The sequence below is a fragment of the Schistocerca gregaria genome, chromosome 7 (assembly GCF_023897955.1).
Source record: "Schistocerca gregaria isolate iqSchGreg1 chromosome 7, iqSchGreg1.2, whole genome shotgun sequence".
Classification (NCBI taxonomy): domain Eukaryota; kingdom Metazoa; phylum Arthropoda; class Insecta; order Orthoptera; family Acrididae; genus Schistocerca; species Schistocerca gregaria.
Window position 1 is genome coordinate 380434598 of NC_064926.1, and position 15696 is coordinate 380450293.

Consider the following 15696-nt stretch of genomic DNA (forward strand, 5'->3'; position numbering starts at 1 on the left):
CATTTGTCCTCTAGGCTTTTTCGAGAAATATGCAGTATGTATCAACACATGTTGTTCTATCAAAACTAGACATGATTGTCTTATTTGGGAGTTCTGCGATCGTTCATTAAATAATATATGGCGTTTCAGTCTTCGATCGCTATTCTTTATTTCCAATCAATTACCGGTTTCGGGCTAGCTGCTCATCTTCAGATCATATGTTGCAGCTAGCCCGAAACCGGTAATTGATTGAAAATAAAGAATAGCGACCGAAGACTGAAACGCCATATTTTACATGTTATTCTGTTTCCTTTCGTGGTCATATATCGTTGTAGATGATCGTCAAATTAAAGAAATCAATCAACTTACGACAGATGTAATAGACTGATAACTGGTAGTAATATCCGATAACGTGAGACAGCAGATACGAAATGTGACGCTGTGTTGAAGCGGGATACCCGTTCCGCTCGCTGCGAGCGGGGTCCGTGCAGGAGAGAGCGGGCAGTAGCGAGCCGCGAGCCGACATGCGAACATCTCTGCCGCTGCTGTTCGCAGCCATCTTCCTGTGGATCGGCGCGGCATCGAGTCGCCGTTATCCGGCCGAGATCGTGAGTAGTCCACGTCATTAGGCGCTTTCTTGCTGCTTCATTTAATGCGACAGTGACGTTAACACAGCCGATATCGGTGTACGGTGTTACGGGTGCGACAGTGAAGAGCAGTAAATTTTCCGGTACGTTTTCTGAAGTTATAGCAGCTTTGCAGGAAACATTCTGTGAAGTTTGGAGAAAAGGAAAGAGGTAATGGCAGAAGTAAAAATGACAAGAATCGTGAATCGTGCCCGCATAGCTCACTAGGTAAGAAGAAAAGTCGAGGTCCCTGCTTCGAGTAGCGGTCCGGCAAACAATTTTAATCTGCCAGAAAGTTTGAAAAGAACACACACACCGCTATAGGGTGAAAAAATACGTTGTGAAGAATTGTGATCGTTTGACATAGCTTTCCGATGTATTCAGTGATATTATATTACAGTTAACGTTGCTACTGCCGTACACGTAATTCCACCAGAGTGCCATTGTACAGCAAGGAAGGTTCTATATGGTAACGCATAACTGTACTGTTAACGAAACAACTTACATCTGGAGAAGTGGTAAAATTCGTTACTCGTTCGCCAGTAGTATTAGTGTTTCAGGTCTCTGCATTACTTCTGAGAGAACATCTGCTTAGTGCATCGTTTTTATCGTGTGTTTTTTATATCTTCTTACCGTAAGCTGATTTTCAATTCTGCATAATATTTGTACTCAGAATTCTCATTGAAGTATATTTTGTATTCGTTTAACCTCCATTACAGACTACTGCCCTTTCGTGGGAACTTTACAACGTAGAGCAGGTTCCTGCCCATTATTCTGGTTTGTGTTGCTACCGAGCTATTTCTTATGTCCCGTCATTCTCCTTTTTTACTTTTCTGTTTAATGTTTGACATTGTTCTGTAACATCAGATTTTAAATGTTCACAATTCTTCATTCTATCATTTTTCACAGTTCTTATTCCCTTACATAAAATTCTATGATGTAGACGCACAACTTCAGAAATTTATCTCCGTCCTACGTAAAAATATTACACCGGCGCTGTTCTTTTGCTGAAGTAAGCTCTAATCGATAACAATATCTTATGAGATCATTCTTGATTGTTATACTAGTCTGTATCTTCTTCTTCGCTACTTCACTTCTTGCGCTCGCCATGAAATCGCCTTAATTGGTGCAAACCTGTATCTTTTAAAGTAATTGTTTCTGTAAGTATTTTTGTAAATAAACGTCATTCTAATCGCGGCAGCTAATTATACCGAAATTAATGCTTTTCTCTGAAGGTCCTGACAGGGAATAAAGAGAACAGCTACTCTACTTGGGAAAAAATTGAAATAAATACTATAATTTTTTTCAATAAATGGCTCTGAGTACTGTGGGACTTAACTTCTGAGGTCATCAGTACCCTAGAACTTAGAACTTCTTAAACCTAACTAACCTAAGGACATCACACACATCCATGCCTGAGGCAGGATTCAAACCTGCGACCGTAGGGGTCGCGCGGTTCCAGACTGTAGCGCCTAGAACTGATCGGCCACTCAGGATGGCATTTCCTTTTTCTTTTTTTCAAAGCGTTTAAGAAAGCAACATCCTCGAAAAACAATGAATTAATCCTGAATAAACAGGAGAGTAAAGCACTAACTTGCAGATTGCTTTTAATATACCATTAGGCTATTATATTTTCAAAACTTTTTCTTCCTCTTGAGCATAAAGGAACCCTGGATGGAAAAGAAACAAATTGTCTCTTTTTATTTTTCCTTGAACACAGAACTAAAATTATAGTCTTTACATTCAAGTGACGAAGAAAATACTGTACACAACGAAAAATAACTCAGCAGGTTGGTACACGGTGGACCTCTAATCTCTCATTCCTCAGCGAAGTATGAAGATTATTGTTAAAGTCGCTGAAACATGGATATGAAAGCGTCTTGTCAGAGGTTGTTTGCCATCTTGGATGTCAGGCCTCCTTCACTATCTTTTCTGTCACTCTGAGTCATTTTTAGCTTAGATATGTTAAACCTAAATTCTGTGCTGTATAGTTTGTCCATTAAGTTGAGTACTTCTTCTGAGGATTCCCTATTTCGGTTAAAATGGTGTCAGGCGTCAGGCTGATGGATGTTTCTTTTATATTTTCTCTCTATCTAGGTTTGAGATGTTGATTATTCTGAGAAATCTTTCAGTCTCGTATTTCACAGATTACGGACATCAGATAACTACGCGAAATTGCAGATTGTGAACGATGTATTACGTAACACAGACGCAAATACTACTTAAGACATCGAATAAAAGTTGCCCTACAGCATTATTAGGGTTCAGGTAAAAACTTTTTCTGTTTCTCAATTTATTGTTTGGAATATGTTTAATGAAACGACGCACTCCCTTAAAGACATTCCTTAGCTTTTGACGAGTATACTACTGCATAGTTGCTTAATATAGGTTTAGAAATCGTTTTAGAAATGTTGCATCTTGGAAGGCGTCAGTGAGTTAAATGTGTGGTCAAAATCTTCAGGCACGGAGCAGCTTCACCATCGTTGGATAACTACGTCTGCCGACTGCTAATCGGGAGTTTGCCTGCTGTGGTCGGCATACGAGAACGTGCTGTGTTTACGTCCCAGCAGCGGTCGGATGAGAAGAACATGTCGCAGGACAGTACTGAGACTAAGTCGTTCTACGGCAGCAACTGTAAATACGCGCCTACTGAGCACATAGCAAACGTGGAAGAACTTCGGAAGAATACGTTCAGATTTAGCTTCCCGTATGGTTGCGCTAAACAGCGGATAACCGGGACAGACGAGCGGCGTAATATGAAACAAGGTTTTCCTGCAGCAGATAAACTGATCAGCCGGAACTTTATGACCACCTGCGTAACAACCGGTATGTTCACCCTGGGCACGGATAACAGCGCCGGCTTGGAAGCAGCGAGGCCTTGGTGAATAGCTGGAGGTAGTTGGAACCACGTGTGCACATAAAAGGCATATAATTTCTAAAAATTACGGGGAGGGTGGCGATGTGCTTTGACGCCACGCAAATCACATCCCAGGTGTGTTTCAGATCTGGCGCGTTGGGTGGGGGGAGACACGTCAGTTTGGAACTCGCCACTTTTTTCCTCGAACCACTCCATCACACCATCACTCGTGGCCTTGTGACATGGAGCAATATTTGGACGTGGTCTGCAAGCAGTGTATGATACTCTTTGGCCGTCATGGCACGAGCTCTATTGGACCCCACGTGAATCTCCCCCAGAGCCTAATGGAGCCGCCGCCGGCTTCTCTCTGGCCGACAGTACAGGTATCAAGGTTGCCCTGGAAGACGACAGATTCATACCCTCCCATGAGCATGATGCAGAAGGTGTCGGGATTCATAAGACCGCGCAACGCTCTGGCACTGCGGCGACGTCGCACGTGCCCATTTCAGTCACAGTTGTAAACAGTAGTACCCGCATGGGTCGACGGCCGCTTGAGCCCATTGTTAGGAGTGGTCCGTACACTTGCACTCTGCCCAGCATTAAAGTTTGGTATTGGTTCCGCCATAGTTCGCCGCCTGTCCTCTTTTTACCGGTATACTCAGCCTACGACGCCCGGGGTAGGCTGCCCAATCTCACAACGCCTGACCGTGGTTTCACCTTGGTTTCGCCACACATATAGAGACACTCATCACAGCACTCTTTGAATGCCCTACAAGTCATATAGTTTCCGAACTGCTCGTACCCAGCTCCGGACTATCAGGATCTGTCCTCGGTCAAACTTTAACAGACCTCGCGCCTTCCCCAATCTACTTCCGGGCAGCGCGCCCACTGATACTACATACGCCATGAGTGTGTATGATAGCACTCGTTCCTGGTCAGGTGACGCAGCTCCCGCCTGGACGGGTTTATATCGATAATAGCTCTGTGGTTGTAATGTTCTGGCTATCAGTGTACTGTTTCAAAATTAATTTTACAAACTTCACTGCAGAACATGACTCTGAGCACTATGAGACTTAACTTCTGAGGTCATCAGTCCCCTAGAACTTAGAACTACTTAAACCTAACCAACCTAAGGACATCACGAACATCCGTGCTCGAGGCAGAATTCGAACCTGCGACCGTTGAGGTCGCGGTTCCAAACTGTAGCGCCTAGAACCGCTCGGCCGCCCCGGCCGGCTAACAGAACATGAAAAATATGTCACAGTAAATTAGTTATCTATAATGCTTAAAATGCATAAGAGCTACGGGCACATGATCATCTGCGATACTGTGAAACACGTATCTTCTAGTGCAAGTTCTTTGCATTCCATATTTCGGGGGATGGTAGTACGGACCAAAACAATAAAAAATGTCCAGTAAACATGGGCTTTAAAATGCATATCTTAAGAGCCATGAGCTCTTGTTGAGTAGAAAACACAGCGATGATTAACGAGTGCTCATAGCGCGTAAGGTATGCAATACAGAGTCCATGTTTACTCGAATTTTTTCCTTGTTTTGGTGTAAGGAGCCTGCTCCCAAAGTCTGTAAAAGTATTTTTGAAACATGCTGTATATGGTATTCAATTTTGCTCTAGAACGCAGTTTTTGTTAACTCAGAGCTAGTATGTCTACGATTCATGGGCGAGACTAAAGGAAAGGCTGATTTTGTGACTCACTCGGGCGAAATTATCAAGGTACAGTATCAGTACCGCAGGTTGCTTTGGAAGTATGCCCTGAAAATGGTAACGGAACCAACATATGCTGCCGGGACTAACAGCTCAGTGCAACTAGTGATTCGGGCTAGCCACACATTAGAACAACATATTACAGGCAAAACACAAAAACATAAGCCTTGGAAATTTAGGATAGCCCACGAGGCCCACAGTCGAAGCGCTTAGCTCACAGGCAAACGAGTCACTGACAAAACAACCTTCGTTCCGTTTGCAGCCGCAAACGCAGTCGGGAGATTTTCGGCAAAGGAGGGAATATACTTCCTTTCGTGACGTAGACATGCTTATAACTGAATCACCAACAGAATGTCAATTTCTAGTAACCACTGAAAGTCAAAACGGTGCAATCACACCAATACATAAAACGAAGTCATTAGACAATGCTATGTCATTCACCTAGATACATGGTAGAGACAGTCTAGTTCTAAACGAGCCCTGGCCTCAGAACGAGAGGATACTACGAAATAAGAGCATAGAAAACAACGAAAAGTTGGGAAATCAAGTAATAAACAAACTGGAGACCTTCAGCTGTCAGTTAAAAACGATACCAAGACACATGCAGCTGAGAATATACTTTCGTTAATGGAACATAACTGCAAAATTAAAGCCGGTATGTGTGGCCGCTAGGCGCTTCAGTCTTGAACCGCGCGACCGCTACGGTCGCAGGTTCGAATCCTGCCTGGGGCATGGATGTGTGTGATGTCCTTAGGTTAGTTAAGTTTAAGGAGTTATGAGTTCTAGGGAACCGATGACCGATAGTGCTCAGAGCCATTTGAACAATTTTTTTTCAAAATAAAATTCCACGTCCGGAACTGAAGTATGACCCAAAGGTTCCCCGATGTGAAGACGTATCTGCTTAGGCGATAATCATGAATAACAGCAAAATAAAATTTCATCTCCGTAATTGCAGTATGACCCAAAGATTCCCTTTCTGAAGAAGTGTGTGCTTAGGCGACAATCATGAATTCAAAAACGTATGATTTAACTATAAGGAGGGATCAAACAGTTTCCGTTTGAGTATACTGGTGCAGCATATATACAACCTAGCGTGATTCCCATGCGGGTATAAAAGCATCGAAATGTAGGCAAGATGCCAGTATGGCCTTTGACCTGCAACTTTTTGATGCCCCTTAAACCAGGAATGGGCAATAAGTTTGGCTCGGGTGCCCTGCATTAGTTAACTTTGCATTTCAGAAAAGGTAAAAATAGTTACATGAATATGCTGACTGTCTTGGCAGGCAGCACAAAAACCATTAGCAGGCCGATATTTGCCCACACCTGCCTTTAACTATAAATATGACGAGGATATTTTCTGACACCGGGACACTTGAATTTTGACAGCAATTACGAGAAACAGTCGATGTGACCTTTTTGCACGAATTATGCTCTCCTGAAGTTGCAAATTTCACCAGATTATCACAATGGTGTCAGAAGCCGGTACAACAGTCTTGTTCAGGCTCTGCTCCGAGCTGGTAGAGGCATCACATGCCTCTTTCACATACAAATTGTAAACATTTATGCCCTACCAGGGTCTGGAGCTCGGAGCGACGAAATGCAATTATTTAAAGTGCATGTAACCTAACGCCTCACAAATTTCGGACCGTATACGATTGTGATGGGTCATTTTAATTGCGTGCTCGAACAGTGGGACCAAATTCCTTATTTTAATTATTGCACCAGTCTGTAATTGATGGATGAGTGGTGCTAGTGGATCCATTACAGTCGGCATTCAGCTACGTCACAACTGCTGTTATTACAAGTCTTGATACTATATACTCTTACATGTAAGTCCTGTTGGATATAATAGACTGTGAAACACTACCACTTAGTTTCTCGGAGCATAGCGCCTGTCGCTTTCTCTAGCGTCAAGAGTGTCAACTTACTGACAGAGCCAGAAACTCATGGCTGCTAAACACAAGCTATCACACAGAGGGATAATTATACCAATGGATAATTGGTAGCTGCCCCTGCCATACAATCTCCCACGTGACTTGCTGTATCCCCAGACTATACGCAGAAGGTGGAGGACGCAAACTTTCTCAACCCTTCGACCTCAACGACCGAACACAGATCTTAAGCAAAGTCCTAGTTGATAAGGCGTAGGGAAGAGACAGTATACTTACAAGCTCTTTAAGAGATTTGGGCACTTACTGAGGCCACATCACCTGCTGATCTTGACCCTAGAACATGAAAGGGGTGACTGGGGGGCATTTTGCATCGATACTAAACCCTCGAAATCTTACTGCTACATATTTTATTCATAGGGGATATAATTTATAATTTATGTACCAATTAATTACAATTATATTGTTACCAGTGGGGTACCACATTCAAAATAAGAACAAGTGTCCTGTTTTACAACTTATACTAACAATACCAGACTGACGGGAACGGTGAATTGTACCAACTGCGATCATAAATTTTACGAGGGTTTAGAAATTTAGGGTTAAATGAAGTTTCAAATAGTATACGATTACCGGAGACTTTCATTGAGGGAATAACGGTACTTATAGCCACGGAATCCAAATCAGCAATTTTGCAGAATTGTCGAACTATTACGTGGCTTAACGCTAATTTCAAACTATACACTCGGGCAATTAAAGCACGAATGCGGACATTCACCAGCTACCTAAGACAGTACTTATTGCCTTACTGCTTTGAGCCATACTTCGTTCAGTGTATTTTGCACACCAAAACCGGAGTTAGGGCCTATCAGTACCACACGTCACATGTAAATTTCCACCGAAGTTTGAGACAAGGATGTCCGCTATCGGCGACGTTACATGCCTGAGCCATTGAACTACTTCTGCGGCACCTCCGTTCTGACGTCAGGAGCTTCGCGTAAATGACGACCTCGGCGTCGTCCTTGCTGGCGAAATAGATATGCGTCTTACGCAACAGCTCATACAGGGTCATGAAGAGAATAGCGGCGCCATCGTTAACTGGCAAAAATCGCCCCTGCTACAGGTGGGCAGTGAACAAACCATACACCACTCCAACTGGTTCCCACGTGTCACGCTCTGTACGCAGCTCGGTTTGTGCATCTCAGCCAAACCCAAGCATACGTCACATAAACAATGGATGAAGAAAATGCTAGCCTTTTGGATAATCTTGCGGGTGCGCCGACCGAGGTATTTTTAAGGTAGCCGCTGCTTGGGCAATCTGGTCGTCTAACAACCTTTCCAGTGACAGCCACATCCATTTACAAATGCCCCTTGGGTCTGCGCAGTACTCTAATGTATTGCAATATTGTTTACCCGAGATTTTCAATTCCTATCATTTACTGGAAATTGTGTAACTAAATTATTGTTCAACGCCTCTATGCTATTCGACTCGTATCCGTCACTATTCATGCCTGAAACAGAATCCCCGCCACGTTATGGCAGTCGTATTTCATTATTAGCAAATTGCATTGTGAGAGGAACACCTCCACTGATCTACAGCTTTTTTGTACTAGCAAGTATTTCGACGTCCATCAGTGCACCCACATTACAGGAGTTACCCATGGACAGACTGGAGCAGAATTTGGCGCAATGTTCATGAGAAATTCTTACATTCAGATGTCATTTCCACTTAGGTTGACATAATCTACGAGAAGGTTCAATGGTTGAAATGGCTCTGGGCACTATGGGACTTAACTTCTGAGGTCATCAGTCCCCTAGAACTTAGAACTACTTAAACTTAACTAAACTAAGCACATCACACACATCCATGCCCGAAGCAGGATTCGAACCTGACCGTAGCGGTCGCGTAGTTCCAGACTGTAGCGCCTAGAACGGCTCGGCCACCCAGGCCGGCTACGAGAAGGTTCCAAATAGAATGATGTTGCATAATATCAGTCCAACACCAGGTCCGCACTAAAGAAAGTGTCAAAAGTGTCAGTTACGGTATACTCTCGCTCATTTATCCATTTTGAAACTAAGTGTTTAATCATTTTTTATCAGACACAGCCCAGCAGAATTTCCCCTGACAAAGACAACTCACAATCTATTCATTTATCACCCACAATATACAGGAACAACGCACTTTGACAACGTGACTTCCATTAATTAATGCAGAAGAATAGCACTGAATTGCAAGAAATCCTAACAATAATTCAAATCCAAAAAATATGAAATTAAAGATATATGAAACTACCTCCAGCCGTGTTAATTGCCTAAACTCATTTCCATCACGAATCCTGATAGTGGAAAGCCCTTTCTTTTTCATAAGTCACACATAAGGTCTTCATAATACGAACTACAGGAATTACTGCAAGTAGCAACAAAAGCCGGCAAAATAAAAGGATTCTGACTAGTATAGACTTCAACTACTAGGAGGCATACGGTTAGCAAAAGAAAGATTTTGTTGGAGAGCAAACAATGTATTTAGAAAATTTTACCTTATTCATGTGACATCCAGTTCCAAATATTATATAGTTGTCAATAATTCCACTACCCAAACATTATCAACCATCCATCGATTATCATACCTTTCCTTGGTTCTTTTCGTATAAGAAATTTCATCTCACTCTACATTGCGTGTCCTACCAACACAGAGTCTCTACTAAGAAAAACATGTCCATACACTTATGTATCTATTCGCTAATTGCTAGTGCATCCAACCACATAATCTCTTGTCCAGGGCTCAGAGTGGTGTCAGCGTGTTTCAGTGGTGTCTATAGCGCTGCCGACATATAAACAGGCCATTTACATAGCCCCCCTTCTCCCCTCTAAAAATCAAAGTGTTTTGCGCTGTCGCCAAGAATAAGTTGTTAAAATTATTTATATTAACAATATAAAATAGAGCAGATGCACCCAAAGGTTAAATAATATGCTGTTGGTCAATACAGAAGAAATTCTCCTCACAGTCCCTAAAGACAGCCCTAATAATTCACCAGAAGAGAAGTCTACGCCAGTTTTACGCACAAAAGCTGAGCAGCATATGAAAATGCACAAATAAGTAGTAGACAACCATGCAGTCTTGAGGAAGTAGTATTGTCCTCCCCACAGGAAGGTAGTGCTGACTCTTGACATGAAGATTTCAGTTGGTATCGTAAGATTTGTATCATAGGTCTAAAAGAATATTTTTTGAATGATGTTTGAAATTTGATAACTGACTTTTGTGTACTTTGTAGCGCTTATGTAAAAATTACAATCCATTTTTTTATATCACGTCACGTTTTATCACAGAAAAGGATTATTTTTGGGTATAATAACAAAATTTAAGCAATTTATCACATTTTTTCCAAAGTTATAAATTTTTTTTTTATAAATCATGTTCTACACTACATTTCTAGTACTCTTCCATTTCTCTTTAAGCTCATAAGTCCTTATAATAACGCTTTCGCTTTCAGTCGAAGCTTCTTATATTGCTTTTCCTGCTGTGAACTCGTTGAGGATCATCTCTTTTTATAATGCGGCAGAAGTCCGCTATCATGTTGACGTTCCATCATCCTTGATATCTTCTTTCCATTTCTTTGATGTCTTGGTGGAATATTTCGCCCTGCTCTTCACTTACATCACCAAGGTTTGCAGGGAAGTAGTCAAGATGTGAGTGGAGAAAATGAACTTTAATGCTCATGTTACAGACCATCTTCTTAAAGCTGTCGAGCATGTCTGCGACGAATGTCTTGTGGTTTGGATCTCTTTTGTTTCCTACGAAACCGGTAACAACTAATTTAAAAGATGTCCATGCTGCCTTTTCTTCTGTTTCCATTTTGTCCACATAGTTGGGATCTGTCATTAGTTTTCTAATGTATGGTCCGACAAAGATTGCTCCCTTTAGCTTTGCCTCTGGTAAGCCAAAAAACTCTCCACAAAGATATGTTCAACATTCCCCTTCTTTTGGCAATGCCTTAACAAATTGTTTTATCAGCCCCAACTTAATATGAAGTGGTGGAAGTAACACCTTTTTCGGATCTACAAGGCTTTTCCTCTCAACATTTTTAATCCCTACCTGTATGGTTTCCCTCAAGGACCAAGGTTTTTTTTATGTAGTGTTACTTTCTTTCTCTACTGCGCCATTCGCAGAGAAAGCAAGGGAACTTTGTATAGCCACTTTGTTTACCAAGCAGCATTGAAATCACTTTTAAATTACCACATAGTGTCCATTTGTGGTCTGAGTAGCAGAGTTTGCTTAAAACCAGTTCGGGGTTTTCGTAAAATTCTTTTAAGTGAAGCGAGTGTCCAACTGGTATAGAAGCATACTTATTGCCACTGTGTAGAATTACTGCTTTATGGCTTCCTTTTGAAGGATCAGTTCAGAGTCTCCACTCATCAGGAGCATATTCTATTTTGAAACGTGCCATAAGTCCAGCAACATCACTGCAAAACACCATGTCACCTTCTTGAGAAAGAAATATACAAACTCGTTGTACCTCGATCGATACCAAGAAAAGGATGTACCTAGAGCCAACTTATGTTTATCTTTCCATCTAGATCCTAAAACGTCTGCCGATTCTTTAGAAAGGCCTGGTCTCTAGCTAAATCGTTCAGTTCAGGTTGTGAGAATGGAATGCAATCGGTTGTGCCAGGATCATAGCAACCTCTGTCTTGTTCACTATCACCTTGCTGAACCAATGGCTCGTGATCATCTATATCATGCAAAGAATCTGAAGGAGAGGGTATTTGTATTTCAGGTCCATGAGGAATAGGGCGAATGGCTGATTCAATGTTAGGGTAAGAAATATCCTTTTTGTTTTTCAAACTGAAACCTCGTACGTTACAAGAACTGGGCTCCCTCCAAACCATTGGTATTCCAAAATGTGAGGACTGCTTTCTACGTTGAAACCATTGCCTCAGTTCTTCAACACACACTGAATAAACTTTGTGTGGGGCCCAAGGCTTATCTTGATCGCCTAACTTTATACTAAAATAGGCGAAAAATACTTTTTCAACAAAATCGGAAATGTTTCTTTGTTGCTTTTTAACGGTATAGTTACCAAAAATGTAGCAAAGCAATCTGGCGAGTTTATACATCCTCTGGTACCCATTGTCCATTGCCCATAAAACAACTTCACAACACAAGAAAAGAGCCACTAGTTTAAAGCACTAGTAACAACGACACGTGAACAGCACAGAGTAAAGAGGTACTGTGAACTGAAGGACAATGGCATAAGCTCACAGCTTGGTGATGGCGGGGGAAGGGGCAGCGCAACAGACACGCACTGACATGAAAATACTGCTGGTTTCTCGTATTTACTCTTTATTTTACGTATATTTAGTATAAAACGGCTAAATAACAGTATATGGAGATTCTAAAAACCAAAATTCAAACTTAATAGAGTGCTGAAATATCAGAAAAACTAAAACCAGACAAGCAATTTGTGAAATAACTGTACGTGATGGAATTTTTCACTATTTTTCCTGAAATCAACGAGAAAACACTATAAAAATCACTTAATAAATCTGAAACAATTTTTATGTCGCAGACATGTGTAATGGGCCACAACAGAGCAGACCCACAGCAGTATCAATCGAAATCTTGAAGAATATTGGTAGTATTGGTGGTTCACCACAGAGCAGACCCACTGCAGTCTTAGTAGAGATTGTGGTAGTAGTGGGCCACCAAAAGTGCACACCAACTGTAGCCCTTGTAGAGATGGCTAGCAGCCATCTGTTGCGACAGTGCAGGTGCACATTCACAATTGAAGAGTCTTGAGGATAATATACAAGTCCATGAGACACCATTGTGTAGTCAGTATTGATGTGTATTACAGGTCACTGAGCCACTACTTGTGCACTCACTAATAATTTTTTTGTAATATCCTTACAACTACCAATGCTTTTAATCAGTCCCTTGCTGAATTATCAACACACGTGCAATCACTAACACAGCCATATAATCTCTGAGATTTGATACATATAGTACGACCAAGAAACAAATGTGTGAAGTAAAAAGAATTCCTACTATTTACCTAAATTGAAGTACTGGTGTCTATACAATTACAATTTTAAAGCATAAGAATACAATTACAAACGCAAAGAGAACATCATTATTTGTATTATCATGTTTTTTACTATAACATTTGTAGTAATACAAGCTTTCCAAAAACAATAAAAATAAGCATATATATTACTATTAGAGGAATTATAACATAATCTAATAAATGAAAAATGGGACAACATAACAGAATAAATAACGTCTGAATATCTTCTTAAAGTAAAGAATATGGTACAAAAACAGAGGTTAGGTTTGAGGATGACAGTATTCCTCATCATAGTGAATGTACCTTAGTTTTAGAAGGGAAAAAAGGTCTACCACATTTATCTTATCAGGTAAACAGAAAGAGATAGGAATAACACAGAGACACAACGGTACACATAAACATATTGGTATAACACAAAGGAGAGGAGAGATCTATTTTCAATTGTAAATGTTTCAAAGCGTACATGTAACATTTGATGCTGCAGTACTTGTGGTGTGCATTTTACACCTCTGTTTGATTTTCCTCGTTTCAAAAATATCTTTCATGCTGATATCTCCTTTATGTTCAACCAAAACTACTTAATTTCCAACCAAAACTTCATTTATTTCTCGCAGACCTCTCTTACTTCAACATTTGTTTCCACAAAAAAATCCTATCTAAGCATTCTATCTGTATTTATACTTTGAATCAGTGCTTATATAACCATAGTTTTCTTACTTCATCATTCATTTCCAAGAAAATCCTATCTAAACCTGTTGTCACTATACCCTACTTATATCTGTTCATTTCACCTTCAAAATAATTGTTACTCATTATACAAACTCTTTGGCCAGACCTTTTTCTTTTAGCTTCGCAATGCATTTCTGCCCAACTCATCACAACTCATTTTCTTATACAGCATGCCCTCTCTTAAGCTAACTTAAATCTACTGAGCTGAGATACATAAACTAGAGAACGAGGCAATGGAGCAGCACAAAAAATTAACACAAACAACAGCAACAAAAAAAAAACAGAGTGGCAAAGCAAGCAGTAGTATATCTAAATTAGCAAAGCAAATGAAACATTACAGATAATACAAGGCAATATGCAACAAAAAAGAAAAATATGTCAGTGGTAAAGCTGGTTTAGCACAGTAATACAAAGTAAAATTCAGTTGGACATCGCCTGAAACATAGCACCAGCAGATGCAATAACTTATAACTAAACATGACAAAGTACAAACAGAACAAATCTTACAGTAAAGACAGCAATGTAGATAAGGGAAATATACGTGTCAGCCTACAATAGCATGTGTGCATCTGTGATCATCAAAACTACGCAAAGTGCCAGCACAAGGAACGAGATCTATATTATTTCCCATGTGAAATACAATGATTCTACGTCACATGTTAACACTAAAGTCGTGCCCCACAACAACTTATTTAGCAAAAAAAAGTTATTGAAAAGAAAGTTATGTTTGGGTTTCCTGTTGTTACTAGTCCCTTCTCCTTCTTATTGTGCTTTTGTATCCAAGTGATCTTTTGTAAGAATGAAGATCACAAAATTATTATTGAATGAAACTGTTGACAGAAAGTGTTTACATTATCATATGTATTAAATTTTATTTTATCCAATGCTGCATGCAGCTAGAAACCAGATATCAAGTAAAATAAGCAATTCTGTTCAAAGCAAAGCATGAAAACATCATTCAATAGCCACGTGGCACTTCATAATTCAGTACAAATTCTCTCAACTTACGTAGAGAGACGGCATAATCAGGTGTGTAAACGTAAGAATATTTATCATCAACTCATAAGCAGTTCAGTAAGGAGCACAAAGTTCAAACTCCAAAGTGTAATGATATGTTTATATGTAGTAGTGTACACCATATTTGTGGTGCCGTTTGTGCAAAGGAATGTCAATAGCGAGGTCAATGGCCTTTTTTTTCTACAGCTAAGCGAGCGCTTGCGTGAGTGCGGCAAGCTTCAAAGCGCCTGAAGCGGCAACAATAAAGTTGGAAGGCAACACAACAATGGGTATATTGTAAAGCGGCTAGTTCTCAGGCGTGCACAGCAGAGCATTACGTCAAGGTTACATATACTCTTTACCAAAATATTTACGACAGCAGTGACAGTTTCATACAAATAAAAAAAATTCACATGTTGAAAAATCACAGGAGAAGTGTGCATAAACGAAATCTCATCAATGACAGTGTCCAAAAATTTCCGTCTGCATTCGGATACTCATATTCACACATATACTACTTTTCATATTGATCATAACGATATCTCGACGTCATAATGCACATTTTCGTCGAAATAATAGCATCGCAACACATCAATCAAATCTCAAAATTGTCGTAGCTTCCTTCAATAATCTCGAAATGTCTAAAAAAAAAAAAAAATGCTCTCTGCTCGTTCCAATAGTATCATCTGCCGCAGTATCACAATGGTTCCGAAAATATTCAGTGGAACACCATAGTCTACATACTCCCTAAAAATAACACTTGAAGTCAAGATCAATCAAGAACATGTTATGCATTCACTTTTTGTGATATAAACAGACGGGCTAGTAACTG

At 40.4% G+C, this 15696-nt stretch overlaps 1 protein-coding gene across 1 annotated transcript in view; it reads left to right on the forward strand.

The window, feature by feature from the left end:
* Positions 1–427: 427 nt before the first annotated feature.
* Positions 428–15696, forward strand: part of LOC126281866 (venom carboxylesterase-6-like) — a 117922-nt gene continuing 102653 nt past the window's right edge. Inside the window, exon 1 of the mRNA XM_049981136.1 lies at positions 428–587. Within this exon, the coding sequence (XP_049837093.1) occupies positions 504–587 (84 nt within the window). The 5' untranslated portion in view covers positions 428–503. The remainder of the gene's footprint in view (positions 588–15696) is intronic.